The sequence below is a fragment of the Rhipicephalus microplus genome, chromosome X (assembly GCF_043290135.1).
Source record: "Rhipicephalus microplus isolate Deutch F79 chromosome X, USDA_Rmic, whole genome shotgun sequence".
Classification (NCBI taxonomy): domain Eukaryota; kingdom Metazoa; phylum Arthropoda; class Arachnida; order Ixodida; family Ixodidae; genus Rhipicephalus; species Rhipicephalus microplus.
In genome coordinates, this window is record NC_134710.1 from 496,607,376 (window position 1) to 496,630,313 (window position 22,938).

General features: G+C 49.8%; 1 protein-coding gene across 1 annotated transcript; it reads right to left on the bottom strand.

The window, feature by feature from the left end:
* Window positions 1-2,518: 2,518 nt before the first annotated feature.
* LOC142775550 (uncharacterized) lies at window positions 2,519-6,170 on the bottom strand. Its single transcript, XM_075877009.1, has 3 exons — window positions 4,491-6,170; window positions 3,499-3,731; window positions 2,519-2,948 (listed from the first exon to the last, which is right to left on the bottom strand). Exons 1-3 carry the CDS (start codon window positions 6,168-6,170, stop codon window positions 2,519-2,521), a joined length of 2,343 nt encoding a protein of 780 aa, XP_075733124.1.
* Between the last annotated feature and the right edge of the window lie 16,768 nt (window positions 6,171-22,938).

Sequence of the window (22,938 nt, forward strand, 5' to 3'; positions counted from 1 at the left end):
TTAATTTTCAATGTGATAATTTCTTTTTCTTTTTTCCAAAATGAGCAAGACCGTGAGTATGCGGCATGATTTCCGCCACAGTTCACACAGTGTGATGGTTCTTCGCAATTGTCAGAGTTGTGGCCTGACACTCCACATTGTGCACAAGTTTGGTGACCATGACAGCTTTGTGAGCCATGGCCATATTTCTGGCATTTGAAACAACGACGTGGGTTAGGTATGTACGGTCTGATCGACGTCTTAGTGTAGTTCAGTAGGGTTGAGAGCTGGGCTAGTTGGTGAGACATCATTTAACCATATGGTGTAGTAGCGCAATTTTCACGGGGACGAAGAGGACAAGAACACACGACACTCGCTTAGTCTTAGTGTACCCTGTTTGAATATTTTCTGGCAGATTACTGGAAGCGAACGTGAGTATTAGGTGTTTTGTTGGTGTTACCTTGTTGTCTCTTCTAATGGTGATCCTTTGTACATTGGTCACATTCTGACTCTTCCACCCCTCCAGAAGTTCGTCTTCAGTCAAGCCGAGCAAATCAGCATCAGATACTACTCGACGGGTTGTGTTCATAGATCTGTGTGGCGTTACAGTGATGGGAGTATCACGAAAAGTTGAAAGATTCTGCAGCTTTTCAAACTGTTATTTTTCTCGATTTTCCAGGAGGAGGTCTCCGCTGGCCATTTTGGTAACTTTGTACCCGGCTCCTAGAGTTTCTGTGAGTCATCTGGCTACTACAAAGGGGGATACAGTTTTGGCTTGCTTGCTGCTTATCTCACTATGTATAACATGAAAATGGGGGAAGTTCTCAGTTGATCGGTTGAAAAATCCTAAGTCTTCGGTGCGTACGCGCTTTAAGTCGGTACGATCACTTAATAATGGAAATGCTCTATGCATGCCAGTTTAATTTTCTTCAGAAGCGTTGGCGGCCACCCACCACGGAGACCAACGAGGGGACGCTACAAGTTTGCGGGTGCTAAAACCTGCAGACGCCAGCCGTACAACGCTACTATAACCCAATGCACCTAGACCAAGGTAGGCTGTTTGCACAGGGTTAACCCTAGCCGCCAGGAAGTTTGGAAGTAAACAGAAGAGAGGAGAAGACAGGAAAGATAAAAAGTGAGAGATAAAGACGAAGATGTAGAGAGAGAGAGATAAGAAAAGGCGACTGCCGATTTCCCCTGGGTGGGTCAGCCCAGGGGTGCCGTCTACGTGAAGCCGGGGCCAAAGGGGTGTGTTGCCTCTGCCGGGGGGGCCTTAGAGGTCCAATCACCCAGCGTCGGCTCAACCCCCAGGATCCCCTTTTCCCCGGACACGGCAAAGCCACGCACGCACGGCTAGGCGTGGGAGGGAGTAGAAACTCCCCCGTTAGCTCGGGTCCGTGGTGTCGCTACACACCAAACGCCTACTTGTGCAGGCGCCCCTGCGGGGGGCATATGAAAGCATTTCTTATGAAACGTTAATAGATAAATTGCAAGTGAATTATGACTTCCTACCTTTCTTGGGAGCCCTTACCAGGTATATTGTTAAGCTCTAAGCTAAGAGCATTTTAATAAAGAAACAAAGCTTTCATAAGTCATTTATATTTCTAGATTCACGCACATACATAAATTTACTGAAGAACTTGTTTCTAAGTTTTTATATGTCTGAAAATACAAAACTTACTTTTCAGCAACTTTATGTTCTCCTATGTCTCTAAAGACAAAACTTACTTTTCAGCGACCTTAACATCAGCTAGCATATCTCCACGTGCAGAATCTTGTACTTTCGTCTTTTTGTAAAACCCATGCTCTTATTACAAAAGTGTACCTGGTGTGGTTGCTAAATAAGTGAGACATCTTTATGGGTAGGACCAGTTCATCTGGTTGTTTCCTTGTTGTGAATAATGGTGGGTGTTGGGCAAAGCAATATAAATGAGTCCCGAAACAAACTAGATTTTGAACAAGTTTCTTTGCTGCAATTAAATGAAAAATAAATTTAATTCATTAAAATGAAAACGGGTAAGTATGAGGTCATCATTTATTGCAATAGGGGGAATGCTTCAAAAGACATTCGGAGGGGGAGCGTGGAAGCTCCGTGTTACATCACAGTGTGTTCTCTAATCTAATGTTAAATGGCATTTCCACTGCAGTGTCCTGGCTGTATCGTTTAGCTCAGAGACAAGACGACGATGAACACGTGGCTGGGCCTCGCCATAACGAAAGACGCCTGGCCGTTTATTTGCTGGGCTTAAGTAGCCGCGTTCACAGCGGGGAAGGGGGAAAGAAAAGGAAGGAACGTAAAGCGCACGAAACGGTGAAGAGGAGGAGAAGACGATATCGCCTAGGGCGAATACTGATAGCAGATAGTCCGGTCTGTTACATCTTCTCTTCACACATTTTCAAAACACTGATTTCTTTTGCACTCATTTACTTGATGGAAGGATGGCCCGTAGTGAAGGCGCTTCGGTTCGCTGCGCTGGCGTCCTGACCTGCGCAGGCCAGCCAGTGGGCTTCCTGGAGTGTCTGGAGAAATGGTGGCGCTCTAATCTTCTTCTGGTTGAGCTGGTTGCACCTGGTGACACCCCAGTGGGTTGTCCGGCGTGATGTTGCCGCGGTGTCCATCACTGAACTTCGTCGGGGGCCTCACGTCGGGGTTCGGATTACCCTCGGGGCTGACCTTGTCGTTGAAGTTTTCGTCCGTTCGCAGCAAGTGTTGTCGGTTCCGTCTCAGGAGCCCATGGTCTTCCGTTCTTACCACGTATGATCGTGGTGCAGTCTCTCGTACCACTGTCGTTCGGCGTGACCAGCTTCCATGTTTGATCCTGACCACATTTCCGGCTTCCAAGGGTGGTAGTGGCCTGCCTCGGGAAGACTGTTGCTGTTTCCATACGGGTATGCCTCCGTCGACGTTGTATTCTGGAAGAGTGGCGTGCAGGCGACGACCTTGCAGTAGTTCTCCGGATGAGTGACCGCTGTCAAGGGGAGAATATCGATAAGCCAACAGACCAAGCCATATATCACCCCGGGACTCGTGGGTTTTCTTTAGAATACGCTTCACGATCTGTACCCCCTTTTCAGCTAAGCCATTTGATCGTGGGAACTCTGGACTTGAGGTGATATGCTCGAAGTCATATCGGCGCACGAAGGACGCGAACTCTCGCGATGCAAATTGAGCCCCATTGTCGGTGCTCCAGCGAATGTAAATAGTGTTCTCCAGCGAATGTAAATAGGTCTATGCCTACGCGATGCCACGGTCGGTCAGGCGTTGGCTGTAGCAGGAGGGGTTCCCTCGGTTGACTGTATGCGTACTTTCGACATACGCTGCACGTTTGCGCTCGTCGCTCAATGTTGCTGCTCATTTCCAGCCAGAAAACCAGTCTACGGGCTCTAGCTTTGCACTTGTTCATACCTAAGTGGCCTTCGTGAATTCGCTCAAGAATTTCCGCACGCATTGATTTAGGCACCACAACTTTGCAACCCTGTAGCACCACTCTATTGACCACGGATAGCTCTTCCGCATACAGTTTCAGTGCACCGTCTATTGCCATGCCATTTTCCATTTGTTTCATGTTGCGGCTGAGAAGCAGATCTTCGAGGGTTTCCTTCTGCAGCCGCAACATAGTCGCTTTGCTTATGATGCTGGTGACTACTTGCGTTGTGTGGACGTCGACGTCCTCGACTTGGTCGCCTCCACCAGTTGGTAGTGCAGCCCGAGACAGCAGGTCTGCGAGTAACAGGTCCCTACCAGGTACAAACTGCAACAAAAAATCATATTTCATAGGACGGATGAAAAACTGCTGTATCCTGGGTGGCATATCTCCAATGTTCTTTTCGGCAATCGCATGTAATGGCCTGTGATCAGTTTCTATCGTAATGCTTCGTTCATACACGAACTTATGAAATTTTTCACAAGCGAGAACAATTGCCAGTGTTTTCTTTTCTATCTGGGCGTATCGCTCTTCACTCGGCGTCAGCGCTCTTGAGGCGTAGGTCACTGGGCGCCAGTCATCCCCGTGTCTTTGCAATAAGGCAGCGCCAATACCTGTTCCTGAGGCGTCCGCAGTTATCTTAGTGTTTCTTTTTTCATCAAAAAAAGCCAGCAATGGAGGATTAGCAAGCGCTGCGCAGATCTGGTCCCATTCGCGCTCATGGGCTGTTGTCCACTCAAACACCGATGCTTCTTTCACCAGGCTACGCAGCAACGCCGTTTTATCACTCAAAGCTGGCAGGTATTTCCGAAAGTAGTTCACAACCCCGAGTAATCTGCGCACACCCAGTTTATCTTTTGGGGCTGGCATGGCACGGACGCTTTCGATTACATCAGGGTCCGGACGAATTCTGTCTCTTCCGATAACGTCGCCAAAGAATGCAACCTGCGTGGTGCCGAACACGCATTTAGCTGGATTAAAAGTCAGCCCTTCCTCTTGCGCCCGCCTTAGTATTGCGATGACGCGTTCGTCGTGTTGTTCCTTTGAGTCGCCCCATATTAAAACGTCGTCTACGTAGACGCGCACTCTCGGCAGCCCTTCGAACATCTCTGTTAGAGTTTTCTGGAACACCTTGCTGGCTGAGGAAATTCCGAAAGGCAGACGCAAAAAACGGTAGCGCCCAAATGGTGTCGCAAAAGTGCATATTCGTGAGGTGGCCTCATCTAAAGAAATCTGATGAAAGCCGGCATTAGCGTCGAGCCGGGAGAAATATTGTGCTCCTGCCAGCTCGCTCTCTATGTCCTCTCTTGAAGGGATAGGATAGTGCTCCCGCTTAATGCTCCTGTTCACTGCTCTAGGGTCCATGCAAATGCGAAGGGTACCATCCTTCTTGTGCACAACTACCAGGGGGCTCACCCATTCAGTTGGTTCATCCACCTTGACGATGATTGAGGCCGTTTCCATTCGTTGCAGTTCTTGTCGCAGGCGTCCTTTCAACGCTATGGGTACTCTGCGGGCAGGCTGCACGACTGGAACGGCATCCTCTCGTAGCACCATTTTGTAGTGTCGCCTGACGCAGCCGCTGCCGCTGAAGAGGTCAGGAAATGCAAGCTGGAATTTCGTTTGCCCATCGCCTACCTTCACGGCGTCCACCGTCACCGGTACCAGACCAAACTGCTGGCATGTTTTTAAGCCAAGGATGGCTTGGCGCCCCTTTTTCACGATAAAGAACGAGACTGAATGTTGTGCTTCGTTTATCTCGAGATCTTTGGTCGCCACGCCAACGTGTTTGATTGTACTGCTGTTGTAGGCGGAGAGGACAGCGGCGCTCTTTCGCGGAGTGCTTGCGTGGGCGAATCGGTTGAACAGGGTTAGGGGCAGCAAATTTGCCTGAGACCCGGTATCTACTTTGAATTGTACCTCCTGACCGGCTATTTTTCCGCGAACCATCCAATCCGCTCCTATATCTCCGGTGACGCCGCAAATTTTGATGCCCAAGATGTCAAAATTTTCATCGCTTTCTTCGGCTTTGTGAACCTCGCTTATCCTGCGCGCATTGTTGCAGCATGCGGCGAAGTGATTTCGTTTCTTGCATACATAACAAGTTTTTCCATACGCCGGGCACCGCTCGGGGGCATGTACCATGTTACAATTTCGACACCGAGTTCCATTCGCAAACTTCGTGCGGTGTGTGCGGCGTGTAACGTCAACGTGCAGGCTTTCGTTTGACCATGCTGCGCTCTGAATGGCAGCAATCTCAGCAGCTTTGCAAATTTCTTCTGCTTTCTGCAAGTTTAAGTCTTTGTCGCTCAGCAACTTTTCTCGAACTTTCGCGTTATTTGTTCCAAACACCACTTGATCCCTAATCATGGACTCTTCAAGCGTACCGAAGTTGCACAGCTTTGCTTGCTTTTTTGAGTCCCGTAGGAACCGCTCTAAGGGCTCGGCCTCTTCCTGCTTTCCCAGTCGAAACATGTGCCTTTCGTAGACTTCATTACCCTGGTCGACACAATATTCTTCAAATTTCCGCACTAACATGTCATAATCTTCTTTGCTCTCACCTGCCGTAAACGAGAAGTTGTTGTAGACCTCGAGCGCCTCGTCCCCCGCGGTGCTCAGAAGAATCGCTGCTTTTACGGCCGATGGGCGGGGCTTCTCCGGTTCCGTAGCGGTGATGAACAGCTGCAGCTTCTGCTTGAATACCAGCCAGTTTTTCCTAATGTTGCCGGACAGTTGCAGCGGTTCCGGGGGCTTGACGAGGTTCATTTCGAACGTCAGTATCCCACTTCTGACACCATGTATCGTTTAGCTCAAAGACAAGACGACGATGAACACGTGGCTGGGCCTCGCCATAACGAAAGCCGCCTGGCCGTTTATTTGCTGGGCTTAAGCAGCCGCGCTCACAGCGGGGAAGGGGGAAAGAAAGAAAAGGAAGGAACGTAAAGCGCACGAAACGGTGGAGAGGAGGAGAAGACGATATCACCTAGGGCGAATGCTGATAGCAGATAGTCCGGTCTGTTACACTGGCTTTTTTCTAAAAATGAATATAGGAGCAAGGCAAAGGTAAATAAAAGAAAACAGCAGACTGCAGCGTCTTTCTAAGCTTTTACCAGCACCAAAAGCTTTGTAAAATATTCCTCTTTGAGCCTCTTGAAACAAAAAGCACATTTATTTTTTTCCTATTATTGCTGGCACGAACTTCCACACCTAGCGAGCAAAGGGAACATGTTTCCTTCTTAACTAGTTTCATTAACAAGCAAACCCCATCAGGCAAAGTGGCACACATCATAACTTGCAGTTTCAAAAACTTCGTGAGGCAAGTCTTAGAGCAGGCGTTATACTAGTGTTCATAATCAATACCAGACTAGTCATCACTTTATAAAACTCTAAATGCAGGCCGTAAAATTATTCCTTAATTTTATGAATACGTTATCACTTTTACTGTGCAATATTTTTATAGTTAACTAGTACACTACAGTCACACACAACATATGACCCTTCAGGTTGGCTGAACAGAAAGCAGCAGGTTCGAAGAAACTGTGTAATGAGCTTATAAATAACAGCCGGAAGCCAGCTGTGGTTACACCAATATATATAAGCCCTTGAGAGGTCTCTTTATATTGGTACTTTTTTTTAGAACCGACAAAGTTTAAATTGTGGTTCAAAAAAAAACGCTATGAAGAATAGTACCTCGCAAAAGAATAAGTGGGCTAACGATGTCAGGCCAGAGTGGACGACGTAGCACAATTACAGCATAAGCTGAAGGAGAGGCCTTCCATAGAGCCTTTAGTAAACTCTCATGGGGTGCCTACTGCAGGTACACTAGCTAGGTATTCACTACACCGTTTGCCATACTTTTGCATTATAACAAAGCACCCAATGTGCATCTGTAAGGCATTTACATAGCTTGCACGCTTCGTTGATGCTGCGGCCGATAATGATGAGGATGGCGAATCATAGTTCAGCCCTTCGTAACGAGTTGGAAGAATTCGAACATTCACTCATAAAGCAGCTCACATGAAGGTAAGTCTCGTGCAAGTTTACTCTTCTTCCAAGCAATTAATATGCTTCTTTACCTAACATGAATAATGCAAAGGGTGTTTTTGCGAAGATTATCAAGCACTTTTACGATTTTATGGCAGGATGAATGATCACCATCTGGATTCTGGCTTCAATTGATCACACGCTAAGCTTCCTATCTCAGTAAGGATGACAGCTGCAAACAATATTGCCCCTAAAACTGGCTATTGTGAGCTCATAAATTACACTGCAAAACGTTTTTTTGTTGTTTACAGAAATCATATGGCCCCAACAATAAAGAACAGCCGTGTGAAACGATCGTACGCTTATTATGAAAGAAATCGAATACTTGGACAGCGAATACAGCATATATATATATATATATATATATATATATATATATATATATATATATATGTATATATATATATATATATATATATATATATATATATATATATATATATATATATATATATATATATATATATATATATATATTTATTTATTTATATATATAAATATATTGTTACGGGGATTACAAATACATGGAAGAGAGAAAGGAGTACATTTGCAATATTTACAGGTAGGTGTGACACCTCAGGGCTACTAGGATCTCGCACGCCAAATCCGCTTCTTCTTCATCGATACGTCTATGACGGGGCGGAGCCATGCCCACTGCCTCGTAATATCAACCCCGGCGGACGAAGCGCCGTCACGGCGCCGCTAAGTCAATAAGGTCTGGCACTGTAGTAGCGTTTTAGTCGTGACACGTGAACAACATCAGTAGGTGGTGTGGCAGAAGACGAAGGTGGGTCGACGGGAGTGATGAGGTAGTCGACGTCAGTGACCTTGTGGATAACTTTGTAGGGCCCGGTGTATCGTGTAAGGAGCTTCTCGCACAAGCCTTCCCGTCGATGCGGCGTCCAAAGTAGGACGAGGGAGTCAGCAGGGTAGCCAACGTCGTGGTGCCAGTCATCATAGCGGACTTTTCGTGAGGCCTGAGAAGCCGTGAGCCTACTGTGCACGATTTGGCGAGCGACGCGGGCTCGAGAAGCAGCGTCCTGAGTATACAACGTTGGTTTGGTAGTATCAGAAGGGAGGAGTGTGTCGAATGGCAAGGCAGGGTTGCGGCCGTACAGAAGAAAGAACGGAGAATAGCCGGTGGTGTCATGCCTTGATGAATTGTACGCAAACGTAACGTAGGGGAGAGAGAGAGAGAGATAAATAGAGAGGAAAGGCAGGGAGGTTAACCAAGCTTGGCTCGGTTGGCTACCCTACACTTGGGGTAGGGGAAAAGGGGAATAATAGAACGAAAAGAGACAGAAAAGAAGAGGAGTAAGAAAGAGAAGCATAAATAGTCAGCTCGAAACTTCACAGCACGGCCTCGCACAGTTCTTTCACAAGCGGTCGTGAAATTTGGTGTTCCTTAAAAAGTACAAGAGGGCTTTCGTGGCTTTGCGCGTATGGGAAGCCGTCGGCCAAGGTCCCAGGATCTTCTCTTCTGTAAGCGGCCGTGAATCCAGCTGACAGAGCTTGGCTTCCATAATACGTCGTTCGGTCTGGTATGCTGGGCAATGACATAGAACGTGCTCAAGCGTTTCCTCGCAGGCGCAGATGTTGCATGCTACATCTGCGCCTGCGAGGAAACGCTTGAGGGAGCATTGCGTCTCAGTCACGGTGGTCAGCAGAGACGTACATGGACAACATATCGGTAAGAGCGGTTGAGGCGCTTTGTGAGACCGTTGGTTTGGGGATGGTACGCAGTAGTAAGGTGACGTTCGGTAGAGCAGCTACGGAGGATTTATTCGATAACTTTTGCAAGGAAGCAGCGGCCACGATCCGCCAGAAGCTGGCATGGAGCCCCAAGCCGCAGAATGACGTCATTCAGTAGAAAGTCTGCAACGTATGCAGCGCAGCTACATGGCAAGGCACGCGTTGTAGCATATCTGGTCGCATAGTCAGTTGCGATAGCGATCCATTTGTTGCCGGACACGGACGTTGGGAAATGTCCGAGCAAGTCGAGGCCGACGCGAAAGAATGGTTGCGGGGGAATGTCGATAGGTTGGAGCAGGCCAGCCGTACGGAGAGCAGGACGTTTGCGACGCCGGCAGTGCTCGCAAGGAGCGACATAGCGGCGCACAAATTTAAACAGGGCAGGCCAAAAGAACCATTGCCGCACGTGTTAATAAGAGCGTGTAAAACTCAGGTGTCCTGCCGTCGGAGCGTCATGCAGATGTTGAAGAATGGTGGCACGCAGGTGTCGGGAGATAACCAACAAAAGGCCCGGGCCATCAGGCTTCACGTTGCGGTGGTACAGAATTTCATTGCGGAGGACATATTGACGGAGCGAAGGGGCGGAATGTCCTGGAGATACTCGCTCAATGACAGTCTTGAGGGTTATGGCGAGCAAATCGGATATGGCGAGCACACAAGAATCGCTCTCATGGATGGTGGGGCTAGCAAGGCCACCAGATAACGCGAGAGACAATCGGCATCTTGGTGTAACCTGTCATATTTATAAGTTACATCGAAGTTACACTCCTGGAGACGTAGAGCCCAGCGACTTAGGCGACCGATTGGGTCCTTGAGCGACGACAACCAACACAGAGCGTGGTGGTCCGTAATAACTGCAAACTCCCGGCCATACAAGTAGGGCGAAATTTCGCTACAGCCCAGACCAACGCAAGACACTCGCGCTCCGTTATCGGATAGGTTCACTCAGATGAGGAGAGTACGCGGCTGGTATACGCAATCACACGCGTTTGGCCCCCTGGTGTTGAGCGAGGACGGCACCGATGCCTTGAGCACTGGCGTCTGTGCGAACTTCAGTCGTCCCGGACGGGTTGAAGTGGGCCAATATTGGTGGTGAAGCGAGCAGCTGGATCAGCGTGGAAAACGCAGCTGCTTGGTCTTGGCCCCTCTAGAAGGGCGCATTCTTTTTGAGAAGATCAGTGAGTGGTCGTGCACTTGTAGCGAAATTGCGTATAAAACGTTGGAAGTACGAGCATAAGCCCACAAAGCAACGATTATCTTTGGTGGTGGAAAGCAGAGGAAAGTTCTTGACAGCGCTAATCTTGTCAAGGTCCGGTTGGACACTAGCAGCACTTACACGATGACCAAGAACCGTGATTTTTCGTCGGCCGAAATTGCACGTTTTCGAGTTCAGCTGGAGTCCCACTCGACGAAAAACGGCTAGAATGCTCGACAGGGGACTGAGGTGGCTTTCAAATGTTGGAGAAAAAAATCACATCATCGAGGTAGCAAAGGCTTATGGACCATTTATAACCACGGAAGAGAGTGTCCATCATGCGTTTAAACGTTGCCGGGGCATTGCACAGCTCAAAAGGCATAACTTTGAACTGATAAAGGCCATTCGGTGTGACAAAGGCAGTTTTTCACGGTCTAAGTCGTCGACAGAATTTTGCCAATAGCCCGAACGCAGATCTATAGATGAGAAGTATCGTGCGCCATGAAGGCAGTAAAGGGCGTCGTCGATTCGTGGCAGCGGATATACGTCTTTGTGGGTTATCTTGTTCAAGGCACGGTAGTCAACGCAAAATCTCCAGCTGCCATCCTTGTTTTTGACTAAAACAACAGGTGACGCCCATGGACTTGAAGAGGCCTCTGTGACTCCTTTAGAGAGCATCTTCTCGACTTCTCGTTGTATGACCTAGCGTTCGGACTGGGAAACACGATATGGTAGCCGTCTAATAGGACTAGCATCACCGGTATGTATCGCCGTATCGCCGGTATGGTCAGAACGTGGTGGAGTTGCGCAGAGTGACAAGGCAGAAGATCAGGGGCAATCATCATCGTGATTTCATTAGTAGGTGCGTTTGCTCGGCTGGCTGCAATAGGGGACGAGCAGTCTTCAGGGTCTAATGCCACGATGTTATATGTATCAAGTGGGGAAACATGGCCTAACGAAATGCCTTGCGGGAAAACTTGGGTCGAATTACTAAAGTTGAGAAGCGGAAGCTGAACGTAGTTGTCCACGATAGTCACGATGGTATGCGGCACAGCAACACTTCGCAGCAAGAGCACATCCACTAATGGAGACACTGTGTAGCCACCGTCAGGAAGAGCTGGTGATATCGTTAAGGTCACAAACGTGGTGGCTTGCGGTGACAGCCGAACATAATCAACAGCGCACAATTGGTGTGACGGTGAGGACGGCACAGCCCCAAGTCGAAGCAATTCAAGTTGGAGAACGCCGGTTGCACTGTCGATGAGAGTGGCATGAGTGGACAAGAAATCCAATCCAAGAATCAGTTCATTGGGGTACTGCTCAATAACTGCAAAGAGAACAGATGTGAGGTGATCGGCGATTGTGATGTGTGCTGTGCACATTTCTATGATAGCAATGTTTCTTCCTTCGGTGACACGAATAATGCCAGAAGCAGCGGGTGTGAGAACTTTCTTCAGGCGGCGATGAAGTCGGGCACTCATCACAGAAATATGCGCCCGGGTGTCAATAGGTGCAGAAACAGTCAGGCCGTCAACGTCTACATCAATCAAATTTCGTCGTGTCGGCAGTACAAGGAGAGGATTTGAGGTTGTTATCGAGGATGCAGTTTCACCTCTAAAAGCTGCACCGTTTAGTTTCCCTGATGAGAATTGAGCGGGGAGGTCGGGCTTCGTCGTAGAGGAGAAAGGGACGACGGGTGACGTGCAGGTGGCGAACGAGACTGATGATGTCGAGGTGGCGGTGGGCGGCGGTAGATGTCGGGGATCGGCGCAGGAGGCTAGAAAAGACGGTAGCTGTCGGCGCGGCGAGCAGTGTTATACTGTGTTTGGGACGAAGATCAATGATTGTGGCAATACCGTGCGACGTGCCTATGCGGCGGCAGTTAAAGCAGATCGGCCGATCATCCGCTGTTCGCTATTTGGCCGGATTGCGAGAGCGTGGAAAAGACCGTGCCTGGGCCGGTGACCTGGGCGAGGTGGCGACCTTGAACGGAAGCTCATTGGTCGAGGCTGAGCAACGGCGCAGACATCGAAACCCAAATTGCTGAGTTCTTCCCGCACAATCGTCTGTACCAAGCAAACCTGAGGTACTTGCGAATCGACGTGGCCGTTGCTGGGAAGAGCAGGTGTAATTGCTTCGATTTCCCACCGGACGATTCACGCAATTTCAGACGCCGGTGAGGATTGTCGATGAGAGGTTAGTCCATCTTCGCAGGAGTGCGTCGCAGCGGTGTTCGGCAGTCGAGTGAAAGATCTTGAAATACGCCTGCTTTTGGCCTGTTCAAAACGCCGGCATTCCTCAATAATTTCCTCGATGGTCGCGCACTTCCGGCACATTCTCAGGTTGAACGCATCGTCCGCTATCCCCTTGAGGATGGGGCAAAACTTATCCGACTCCGACATGTCGTTGTTGACTTTACAACATAGAGCAAGCACGTCCTGTATATACGAGATATATGGCTCTGTGAACGTCTGAGCACGTATAGACAACTCCTTCTTTGCAGCCACCTTTCGACCGATGGTCTTCCCAAATAAGTCGCGAAGCTTCTCCTTGAACGTGTCCCAACTGCTGATCTTCTCCTCATGGTTCTCGTACCAGACTTTGGCCGTGCCTTTCAGGTAAAACAGCACGTTGACCAGCATGAGAGTCGGGTCATACTGGTTGAGTGCACTGGTACGTTCGTAGTCGGCTATCCAGTCGTCAACATCAACTTTGTCCTTACCGCAGAACGTTCCTGGATGTTTCGGATGCGTCAGCACGTACGTGGGTGGGGGTGGGGCAGGTGGAGGCGTTGCCGTAGATGGTGCTGGCGTCGCCGATGCCGATGGAGAGGTGGCCATTAGATCAGTCCCGTGTTCCATCACGGAAACTCCGATTTGACGACCACTGCGGAGCTCCTTTGTATGGCGTTTCGTTACCCAGCACGTCCACCAATTTGTTACAGGGATTACATATACATGGAAGAAAAGAAGAAGTGTGTTTGCAATATTTTCAGGTAGGTGTGACACCTTAGGGCTACTAGGATCTCGCGCGCCGAATCCACTTTTTCTTCGTCGATGCGTCTACGACGGGTGTCGCAGTGCAACGCGAACAAAAGATGACAGCAGCTTACGTCAGCGAAAAGAGCGTATTCAGGATCAGCTGTACAGCAAGATGCCTGCTTCGTTGTCGTCCCGAAAAACCACCTGACCCGCTAGCTGAAATCTAAAAATACATGCCTATCATCGTTATTTTTCTTATAAACACGTGTCACTTGCCCCTCCTTATAAGAGCATCGCCCCGATGCTGATTCAGACGCACAGTATATTTTTTTAACGTGCAGTCAGTCACTCACGTACGGCTTCATACGCACTACATGAACAAGTTCAGGCTGGTGCTGGCGACGCCTCGGACATTGGGGACTGTCGGAGGCAACCTCGTAGGTGACGTCACTTAGATCGCGCGATACTCGGTATGGCCCGAAATATCGCCTTAGCAGCTTCTCGGACAGTCCACATTTTCGTACGGGTGTCAAAACCCACACTCTGTCACCGATTTTGTAAGTCACAGTTCTAAGGCGAGCATTGTAGCGGCCTGCGTCGTAGTCTTGTCGCTGGTGGATCCGTAAGCGGGCGAGCTGCCTAGCTTCTTCCGCGCATTCAGTGAACACGTCAGCGCCTGTGTCGGTAGCGTCCTATTCATGTGGCAACATCGCATCCAGCATAGTCCGTACCTCCCGTCCTTGAACCAAGCTGAATGGAGCCACGCGAGTCGTCTCTTGTTTAGCCGTATTGTATGCGAACGTGATATATGGTAAATTTCGTCCCAATTCTTATGTTGGACATCCACGTACATCGACAGCATGTCTTCAATCGTCTTGTTGAGGCGCTCCGTTAGTCCATTTGTTTGCGGGTAGTACGCAGTGTTCTTACGGTGAGTCGTTCCACTAAGCATCAGGACGTGGTCTAAAAGAGCTGCCGTAAATGCTGTTCCGCGGGTGTGATCATGATAGTCGGGGCACCGTGGCGTAGCACAATATTTTCTGTGAAAAATCTCGCCACTTCCAATGCGGTGCTCTTTTCGATAGCTTTTGTTTCGGCATACCTGGATAGGTAGTCTGTTGCGACTATAACCCAGCGATTTTCTACAGTAGAAGTAGGAAGGGGTCCCAAAATATCCATTCCTATCTGTTCAAATGGTGTAAACCTGAACTGGTGGCAGCTTACCGGTGGGTCTCTTTGGAGGTGACTTGCGTCGCTGGCAATCGATGCAAGTCTGAATGTGGTGCTTGACAGCTGTTGTGAGTCGTGGCCAGTAGTATCCCTGCTGTACTCTTGCCAATGTGCGAGTGTAGCCTAAATGGCCAGACGTCGGCTCATTATGACATGCTTGGAGCACTTCAGTTCGAAGGGGTGCTGGAATAACGAGCAAATAAGGAGCTCCGATGGATGAAAAGTTTCTTTTGTAGAGGACGCCATTGCGTAAGCAAAACGACGATAATGTCCTTGCAAAGACTCTAGGTGCCCTCGAAGAACGTCCGTCCACGTAATTAATCAAATCAAGCAATTCAGGATCACTTCGTTGTTGTTGGGCAATCGTGGACGCGTCGAGAACACCAAGGAAGGCCATATCGTCGTCGTCAGAAAGAGAAGCTGACTTACTGGTGATCGAGACAGGCAGTCGGCGTCCGTATGGCGCTTCCCAGACTTGTGTATGACCGTCATATCAAACTCTTTTAACTTCAGACTCCACCGTGCTAATCGGCCGGTTGAATCTCTTAAATTAGTCAACCAACAGAGGGAATGATGGTCACTTATAACTTTGAAAGGGCGGCCATACAAATACGGGTGAAATTTCATAACTACCCAGACCACGGCGAGGCATTCTTTCTCAGTTGTTGAATAATTGGCCTCAGCGCGTGTTAGCGTCCTGCTTGCGTAGGCGATCACTCGTTCCGTGTCTTCTTGCCACTGCACAAGCACAGCTCCGAGGCCTACATTGCTTGCGTCAGTGTGAAGCATTGTTGGCGCTTGTTCGTCGAAGTGAGCAAGCACTGGAGGTGTTTGAAGACGTTGGCGGAGGTTATTAAACGCTGCTTGCTGTTCGTGATTCCACTCAAAGGTGGCGTCGTCTCTAGTGAGGCGAGTTAACGGCGACGCAATCCGTGCGAAGTCGGCGATGAACCGGCGATAGTAGGCGCATAGGACCAGAAAGCGCCTGACAGCTTTCTTATCGGACGGTACTGGGAACTGTGCCACGGCGGCAAGTTTTTCGGGATCAGGCCGAACGCCGGTACAGCTGACGACATCACCAAGAAACAGCAGTTCTTCAAAACAAAAGTGGCATTTCTCTGGTTTCAATGTGAGGCCTGCGGAGCGTATGGAAACAACTTCTAGCCTCTTGAGATGCTCGTCAAAAGTTGGGGAAAACACTATGACGTCATCTAGATAAACTAAACAGGTCTTCCATTTTTACCCTGAAAGTACACTGTCCATGAGCCTTTGAAGAGTAGCGGGCGCTGAGCACAGACTGAAGGGTAGAACTTAAACTTCGTATAAACCATCCAGCGTCACAAAAGCGGTTTTTTCCCGATCTCTTGGGTCTACCTCGATCTGCCAATATCCACTTCTGAGGTCCATTGAAGAAAAGTAGCGAGCGTTTTGAAGCCTATCGAGGGAGTCATATACGTGGAAGCGGATACACATCTTTCTTAGTCACTTGATTCAGCTTCCTGTAATCCACGCAAAAACGCAGGGTACCGTCCTTTTTCTTAACTAATACTACAGGCGATGCCCACGGGCTCTTTGATGGCTGAATCACATCATCTTCAAGCATTTTAGCGACTTGTTGCTGTATCACTTCCCGTTCCTTTGGAGCCACACGATAAGGATTCTGGTGTATAGGCCTTGCTGCGTCGTGGGTAATTATTCGATACTTTGTTAGCCGCGTTCGACCAACCCGTGATGTCGATGAAAAGCAGTCCTGGAATCCAGCTAGCAGCTCAAGAAGTCTCGTTCATTCGTCCCTTGACAACGTAGTACCAACGTCAAGATTAAGTACGGATTCTTCTTGAGGTGCTTCGTCTAGGGCCGATAAACTGCCTTGGAATTCTGCAGTAGTGTCAAAGTAAGCGATGACTGTACCCTTCGGTAGATGTCGGCGCTCAGTGCTGAAGTTAGTGAGCAGCAAGTTTGTGCATCCAGCAGTGACAGTGACAAGACCTCGAGCAACTGAAATACCGTGGCTGAATATCAGTGAGCTCATTTGGTCAGCAATGCCGTCGCCGTCAAACGACTCATCCCCTGCCACCGAAACAAGCGTACACGATCGTGGCGGGACGACCACAACGTCATCCGTCAGACGCAAAGGCCCTGAACAAGACGTATGTCTCGGCTCTGAACAATCGACGAAAGTAGGGCTGTTGTTGCGAAATGTAATGACACTGTCAGGGATTTTGATGACGGCGCCATGTTCTCTCAAGAAATCCATTCCGATAATCAGGTCTTCACAGCATGAAGCGAGAACGACCAACGTCGCCACGAAAGTAGAGCCACCGATGTCGAGCCTTGCTGTGCACATTCCGACATGCATCAGTAATTGGCCGCCTGTTGTCCTTAAGTGAGGTCCCGTCCACGCTGTCTTTACTTTCTTGAGGCGCACGGCAAGGTCATCACTGATAATAGAGAAGTCAGCCCCAGTGTCGACTAAAGCTTTGACTTGCTGTCCATCCACAAGAACGGTAAGGCCTGTGGTCACAGTTTCGTCGGTATTACGTCTTGTCGGCCTTACAGCGTCCTGAGGTGGGAGTAATGGGGGCTTTTTTTTCGTCTTGACAGCCTGCAACCTTACCCCCTGAGGTCGCCGCCTTCAGTTTCCCCGGTGTGGGCTAGGTGACCTCGCTCCTCTGGTGTCGGCAAAAGTGCGGCGCTGCAACGAAGGTGACTGGGCAGGAGAAGGAGAGCGTGGTCGATGTCGGAAGACCAGCTTGTAATCAGTTGTAGTCTCGTCATCACTGTTACGGCGGCCGTCGAATGGGGGTCGAGGTACCGAAGGTCCTTGAGAACCGACATCGCCACGGCGGGATACGTACTCGTTGGCATGTCGAATGTCAAACCGTGGCCTGAGAGGGCAAGACGGATCGGCACTGTGCCAGCAATAGCGGGCTATGTGGCCTACACCTCCGCAGTTGAAACAGAGTGGACGCCTGTCGGCAGTGCGCCAGGTGTCTGTTCGGCGAAGCTGTGGTTGCCGTGATGACTCCTCACGCGGCGAACGTCATGGCAGGCCAGAAGACGACTGGTCGTATGGGGGCTGGATGCGTGGGCGCTACGATGTCTCCCCCTGTGGTGGTGACCAAGGAACAGTTGCAGGTGGCGGGTAGTATGAAGGCGGAGCGGGTGGGGAGCTTCGAAGGGCGGCGGCGTACGTCATGGGACGTTGTTCGGGGGCAGGATCAGCTGTCGAGAATGCTTGGCGTATTTCGTCACGTACGACTTGAGCGACAGATGCCAAGGGTGTATCCACTACCGGAGTCCGCAGCCTTTGCAATTCTTCACGAACAATCTCTCTAATCATGTCACGTAAGGAGCTATGACTGCCAAACCTCACAGCGGCGGCCTGAATTGTGGGGCTGCTGCACAAGCGGTCATATTGTCGGCAGCGTTGGTGAAGGGCCCGCTCGATAGCCGACGCTTCTTTGATGAAGTTCTCTACAGTGCTTGGCGGGTTGCGCAGAAGTCCGGCGAACAGCTGCTCTTTCACGCCACGCATCACGTAGCGCAAATTCCTATCTTCAGTCATCTGCGGGTCAGCCCTCCGAAATAAACGTGTCATGTCTTCGGCGAACATGGCGACCGTTTCATTGGATTTTTGGACCTTCAATTGTAGTAGTTGCTGGGCGCGGTCACGTCTGTCGACATTGGCAAAAGTTTCAACCATCTTCTGGTGAAAGTCGGTTTATGTGGACAGGTTGCCTTCTCTGTTCTCGTACCGTACGAGCGCTGTCATCGAGATAGAAGTAGGCCCGGCCGAGCTTTTCCTGAGCAGGAAAAACTCGGCCGGGCTACTTCTATCTCGGTCATAGTGGTCTAACCAGTGGCAACACGGTCATAGTGGTCTAACCAGTCTTCTACATCTTCGTGTGCGCCACCACCAAAGCGTTTAGGCTCCAGCGATTGAAAAAAAGTTACCTGGGATGGAGCGGGAGGACTGGTGCCGAGAAGTACAGGCTGGGGGCTGGTGTTGGCCATTTCTAGATGTCTGGTAGAGGTTTTCTGCGAGGGGTTGAAGTCTGGAGGAATACCTCGTAGACGACGACTGAATCGATGGACAGGGGTTGCAGTCGGCACATCCGGGCTAGATGAACGGCTCCCACTAGGAGTGTGAAGCATCGGGCAGCGTCGTGGCCCAGCACCTCCACTAGTGTGTCAGTGCAACGCGAACAAAAGATGACAGCAGCTTACGGCAGCGAAAAGAGCGTATTCAGGATCAGCTGTACAGCAAGATGCCTGCTTCGTTGTCGTCCCGAAAAACCACCTCACCCACTAGCTGGAATCTACAAAACATTCCTATTATCGTTCTTTTTCTTATAAACACGTGTCAATTTATATATATATATATATATATATATATATATATATATATATATATATATATATATATATATATATATATATATATATATATATATATATATATATAATGTTAAACATGGTAATTTACTTGTGATTAGACATCTAAATTGTATGTTCGAAAATTTGTGACTGTGAAGTGCTAGAAGAGCTAATTTGTTGCTCAAAACTGGGGATTTAGCTGCTGCAGATTGTGTACCAAATTGCTTAGGATCGATTGCATCACTAATAAACCCCCCATTTAAAATGACTCCATGCTGGGCATGCGCGAGTTCGTAAAGAATTTTTGAATACAAGCAATAAAATCGAATTGTATTGTACTGTAGACCCTGCCTAACCTTTTTTTGAAATTTTAGTCACCAACACACCGAAATTCAGAGTTACAATGGTTGACGTAGATAGTCACCAACACACAAAAATTCAGAGTTACGATGGTTGACGTAGATAGTCGGAGTAGATATGAAACACAGCTAGGAGCAGTTCAGAAACAATGCTTTTCACCAGTACGGAAGTACCAAATCTGGGCCTTTTGTCCAATCAAGGTCAGTGAATATCAGCACAAAAGATGTTCATTTGCAGCAGCGCCCATATTCGAAAGGATCCACCTGTTGAGCTGGTTCAATGCCAGTCTAGTTAGTTTTTATTCAGTGCACTTGATTGTTCATATTGTCACGGGGTCGTGACGTGGCCGAAGACAGGAGACTTCGGGTTGGGATTTAACTGTTTATTTGGGCGAACCTGTGCCCGGTAAACGGAAAGTCCAATTACAGCAGCAGTCTCGCACAAATAGCAGTCTCGGACTGATAGCGGCGAATGGAGCGTCGGCCTTCGATCAACAACTGACAAGCGGTGAAGCGCGTCGGCATTTTATACTCTTGCCGTCGAATGTTCTAGCGTTATCGCTGGCGGTGGCGTAGCTTCTAGAACAATCTGTACAGTTCGCACAGTGGGCGTGATCTTATCGAAATGATCTACTACAGTCTGGAACCTTCTCGAAAAATGCAGGCGTGGTTTGCGCTGAGAATCGTGTGGTGTTTTGAGATGATAACAAAAACTTGGGAAATGAAACGTGGCATTGCCCCCCTCTGAAAAAAGGCATCGTCCCGGTGCTTTAACTAAAGATGAAAGTGCAATAATAATGCAAGAAAATACACTGAATAAATTACGATACAACAATAATACAAAAAAACACGGGTTCAGTTTGTTAACGCACATAAAATGGCTTGAGGCGCGCGACATGAACGACTTCAGGTCGCGATCGGCGTCGTTGAGAGTTCGTGATGCCGTCGGGGACAACCTCGTAATCAATTGGGCCGAGACGTCGAACCACCCTGTACGCTCCGAAGTACCGTCGCAGAAGCTTTTCACTTAGTCCACGTTGGCGTATCGGCGTCCACACCCAAACACGTTCACCGGGCTGGTATTCCACGAAGCGTCGTCGAAGGTTGTAACGGTGGCTGTCGGTCGTCTGTTGATTCTTGATACGGAGACGCGCAAGTTGTCGGGCTTCTTCGGCGCGTTGAAGGTACTCGCTCACATCGAGGTTTTCTTCGTCGGTGACGTTGGGTAACATGGCATCGAGCGTCGTTGCCGGGCTCCTTCCGTAGACCAATTTGTATGGAGATATCTGCGTCGTCTCCTGCACCGCCATGTTGTATGCGAAGGTCACATACGAAAGAATGGCGTCCCACGTCTTGTGTTCGACATCGACGTACATTGATAGCATGTCGGCGATCGTCTTGTTAAGCCGCTCGGTGAGGCCGTTGGTCTGTGGGTGGTACGCTGTCGTCCGGCGGTGGTTTGTTTGGCTGTATGCCAAAATCGCTTGAGTTAAGTCGGCAGTGAATGCCGTTCCTCCGTCGGTGATAAGGACCTCCGGGGCGCCGTGACGTAGGACGATATTTTCAACGAAGAACTTAGCTACCTCGGATGCACTGCCTTTTGGCAGGGCTTTTGTCTCGGCGTAGCGGGTGAGGTAGTCGGTAGCTACCACGATCTACTTGTTTCCGAAAGCCAACGTCGGGAACATTTTCTTCGGTTATGATGCGATGTTTCGTGATTGGGGTCTGCTGAATTTTCGATGACGACGAAAAGCAATCTTCGTATTGCAGGAGCAGGGCCTTGAGCGGTTCTTGCTTATCGTTCGGAAGTCTGGGATTGACGTTGAAGGCTATGGGAGGGGCTTGGTTCCTCTGAGCAGGTTCCGCACAATCGGCGAGGGCGAAAGCACTGGTGGCTTCGACAATTTCTTCGATGTATGCGACCGTTGTTCCTTTGTTCACATGTTTGTACTCATTGCTGAAATTTGTGAGCATAACCATTTCTTTGCCTCCCCGCAGCTCTGCAATTCCTCTTGTGACGCAAATATATCGGGTGACCAGCAGATGCTGACTGCCTGCAATGACGCCTTCCAAGTCAGGTGATTTAGGAGCGCCGACTGAAATAATGACGCTTGAGCGAGGCGGAATGGTGACCTGTTCTTCCAGCACATTCAAGGCATGGTGTCCTGACGGCGTGCGCGGCGGCAGTGCTTCTTCTGTGGATAACGTTATCGACTTTGTTTTTAGGTTGATGACAGCACCATGGAGGCATAAGAAGTCCATGCCAAGGATGACATCTCTCGAGCAACGCTGTAAGACTACGAAGTCTGTAAGATAAATACGGCCGTTAATGGTGACTCTCGCTGTGCAGATTCCTGCAGGCGTTATGAGATGACCTCTGGCTGTGCGGATTTCAGGGCCTTTCCAAGCTGTCCTAACTTTCTTTAGCTTCGCGGCGAACGACCCACTGATGACAGAATAGTCAGCTCCAGTATCGACGAGAGCGGTCACACTGTGGCCGTCGATAAGAACGTCGAGGTCGCTAGTTCGCCGTCTCGCATTACAGTTAGGGCGTGGCGTCGGGTCACGGCTGCGTCGGCTTGTTCCGCTGCTTCCGTGTTGCGTCGTCAGGCCACCTTCGGTAAGTGAGCTTTCGCCGTCAGGGCTTTGCTTGGTTGGCATTGTGTTCGGAAAGCTCCGTCACGGCGGCGTCGTCGTCGGAGGATCTTCGGTAGTTCGTCGCACAGCAACCGCACCTCCACCGGTTGCTGCCCTTAGTTTCCCGGACACGGGCTAGGAGACCGCTCCCGCGTTGGGCCGGACTACTGCCGGGGTGCGGTGACATGTGGCGGCTGGGCGACGGCGAACGGGAAGGACTTCGGGGTGTCCATTGAGTTCCTGTCAGGTAGTCGGCGATGTCACGTGGCCGTTCCCCTGGCTGCGGAAGTGGTGCATCGACGGCGAAGCCACGCAGTCCCATCAGTCGGTACTGGCAACGGCGGTAAGTGTGCCCGGCCTCGCCGCAGTGGTAGCACAGTGGGCGGTGGTCAGGGGTGCGCCAAACGTCGGTTTTCCTCGGCGCACTGCGCTGGCCCGCTGGTGAACGGTAGGTCGTCGGTGGGGGTGGTGGCGGCGGTGGTGTTTGGCGACGGAAGTGCGACAGGGCGGCGTTTTGGCGTGGACGGGGAGGAGTGTTGTGGCGCACTGCAGCGGTGTAGCTCATAGTTTCTGGCTCGGGCAGCGGTGTTTGGGGAATTCGAAGTGATTGCCGAACTTCTTCTCGCACAATGTCAGCGATCGAATCCACTTGAGGGTGCGCCGAAGGCAACAGTTTGCGCAGCTCTTCCCGCACGGTTGCTCGGATCGTTTCACGCAGGTTTTCGGGGTCACTGGTTTGAGAAGCAGCGCATTCTGGAGTCAGGCGACGATTATACTGTCTGGTGCGCATGTCAAGGGTTTTTTCGATGGTGGTCGCGTGGGATACAAATTCTTGGACGGTGTTCGGTGGATTCCTCATTAGTCCCGCGAAGAGCTCCTGTTTGACCCCTCGCATGAGGAAACGAACTTTCTTCTCCTCAGGCATGTCCGGGTCAGCGTGACGAAATAGGCGGGTC

Bases quoted from the DNA above. Each gene is read 5' to 3' on its own strand.
- LOC142775550 (XM_075877009.1), bottom strand. From the start codon at position 6,170: ATGAACCTCGTCAAGCCCCCGGAACCGCTGCAACTGTCCGGCAACATT. The intron at 3,732-4,490 runs GTGCGCGTCTAC...TTTTTGTTGCAG, and splicing joins TGTTCGAAGGGCTGCCGAGA to TTTGTACCTGGTAGGGACCT. The intron at 2,949-3,498 runs GTATGCGGAAGA...TCCCCTTGACAG, and splicing joins ATAGACGGTGCACTGAAACT to CGGTCACTCATCCGGAGAAC.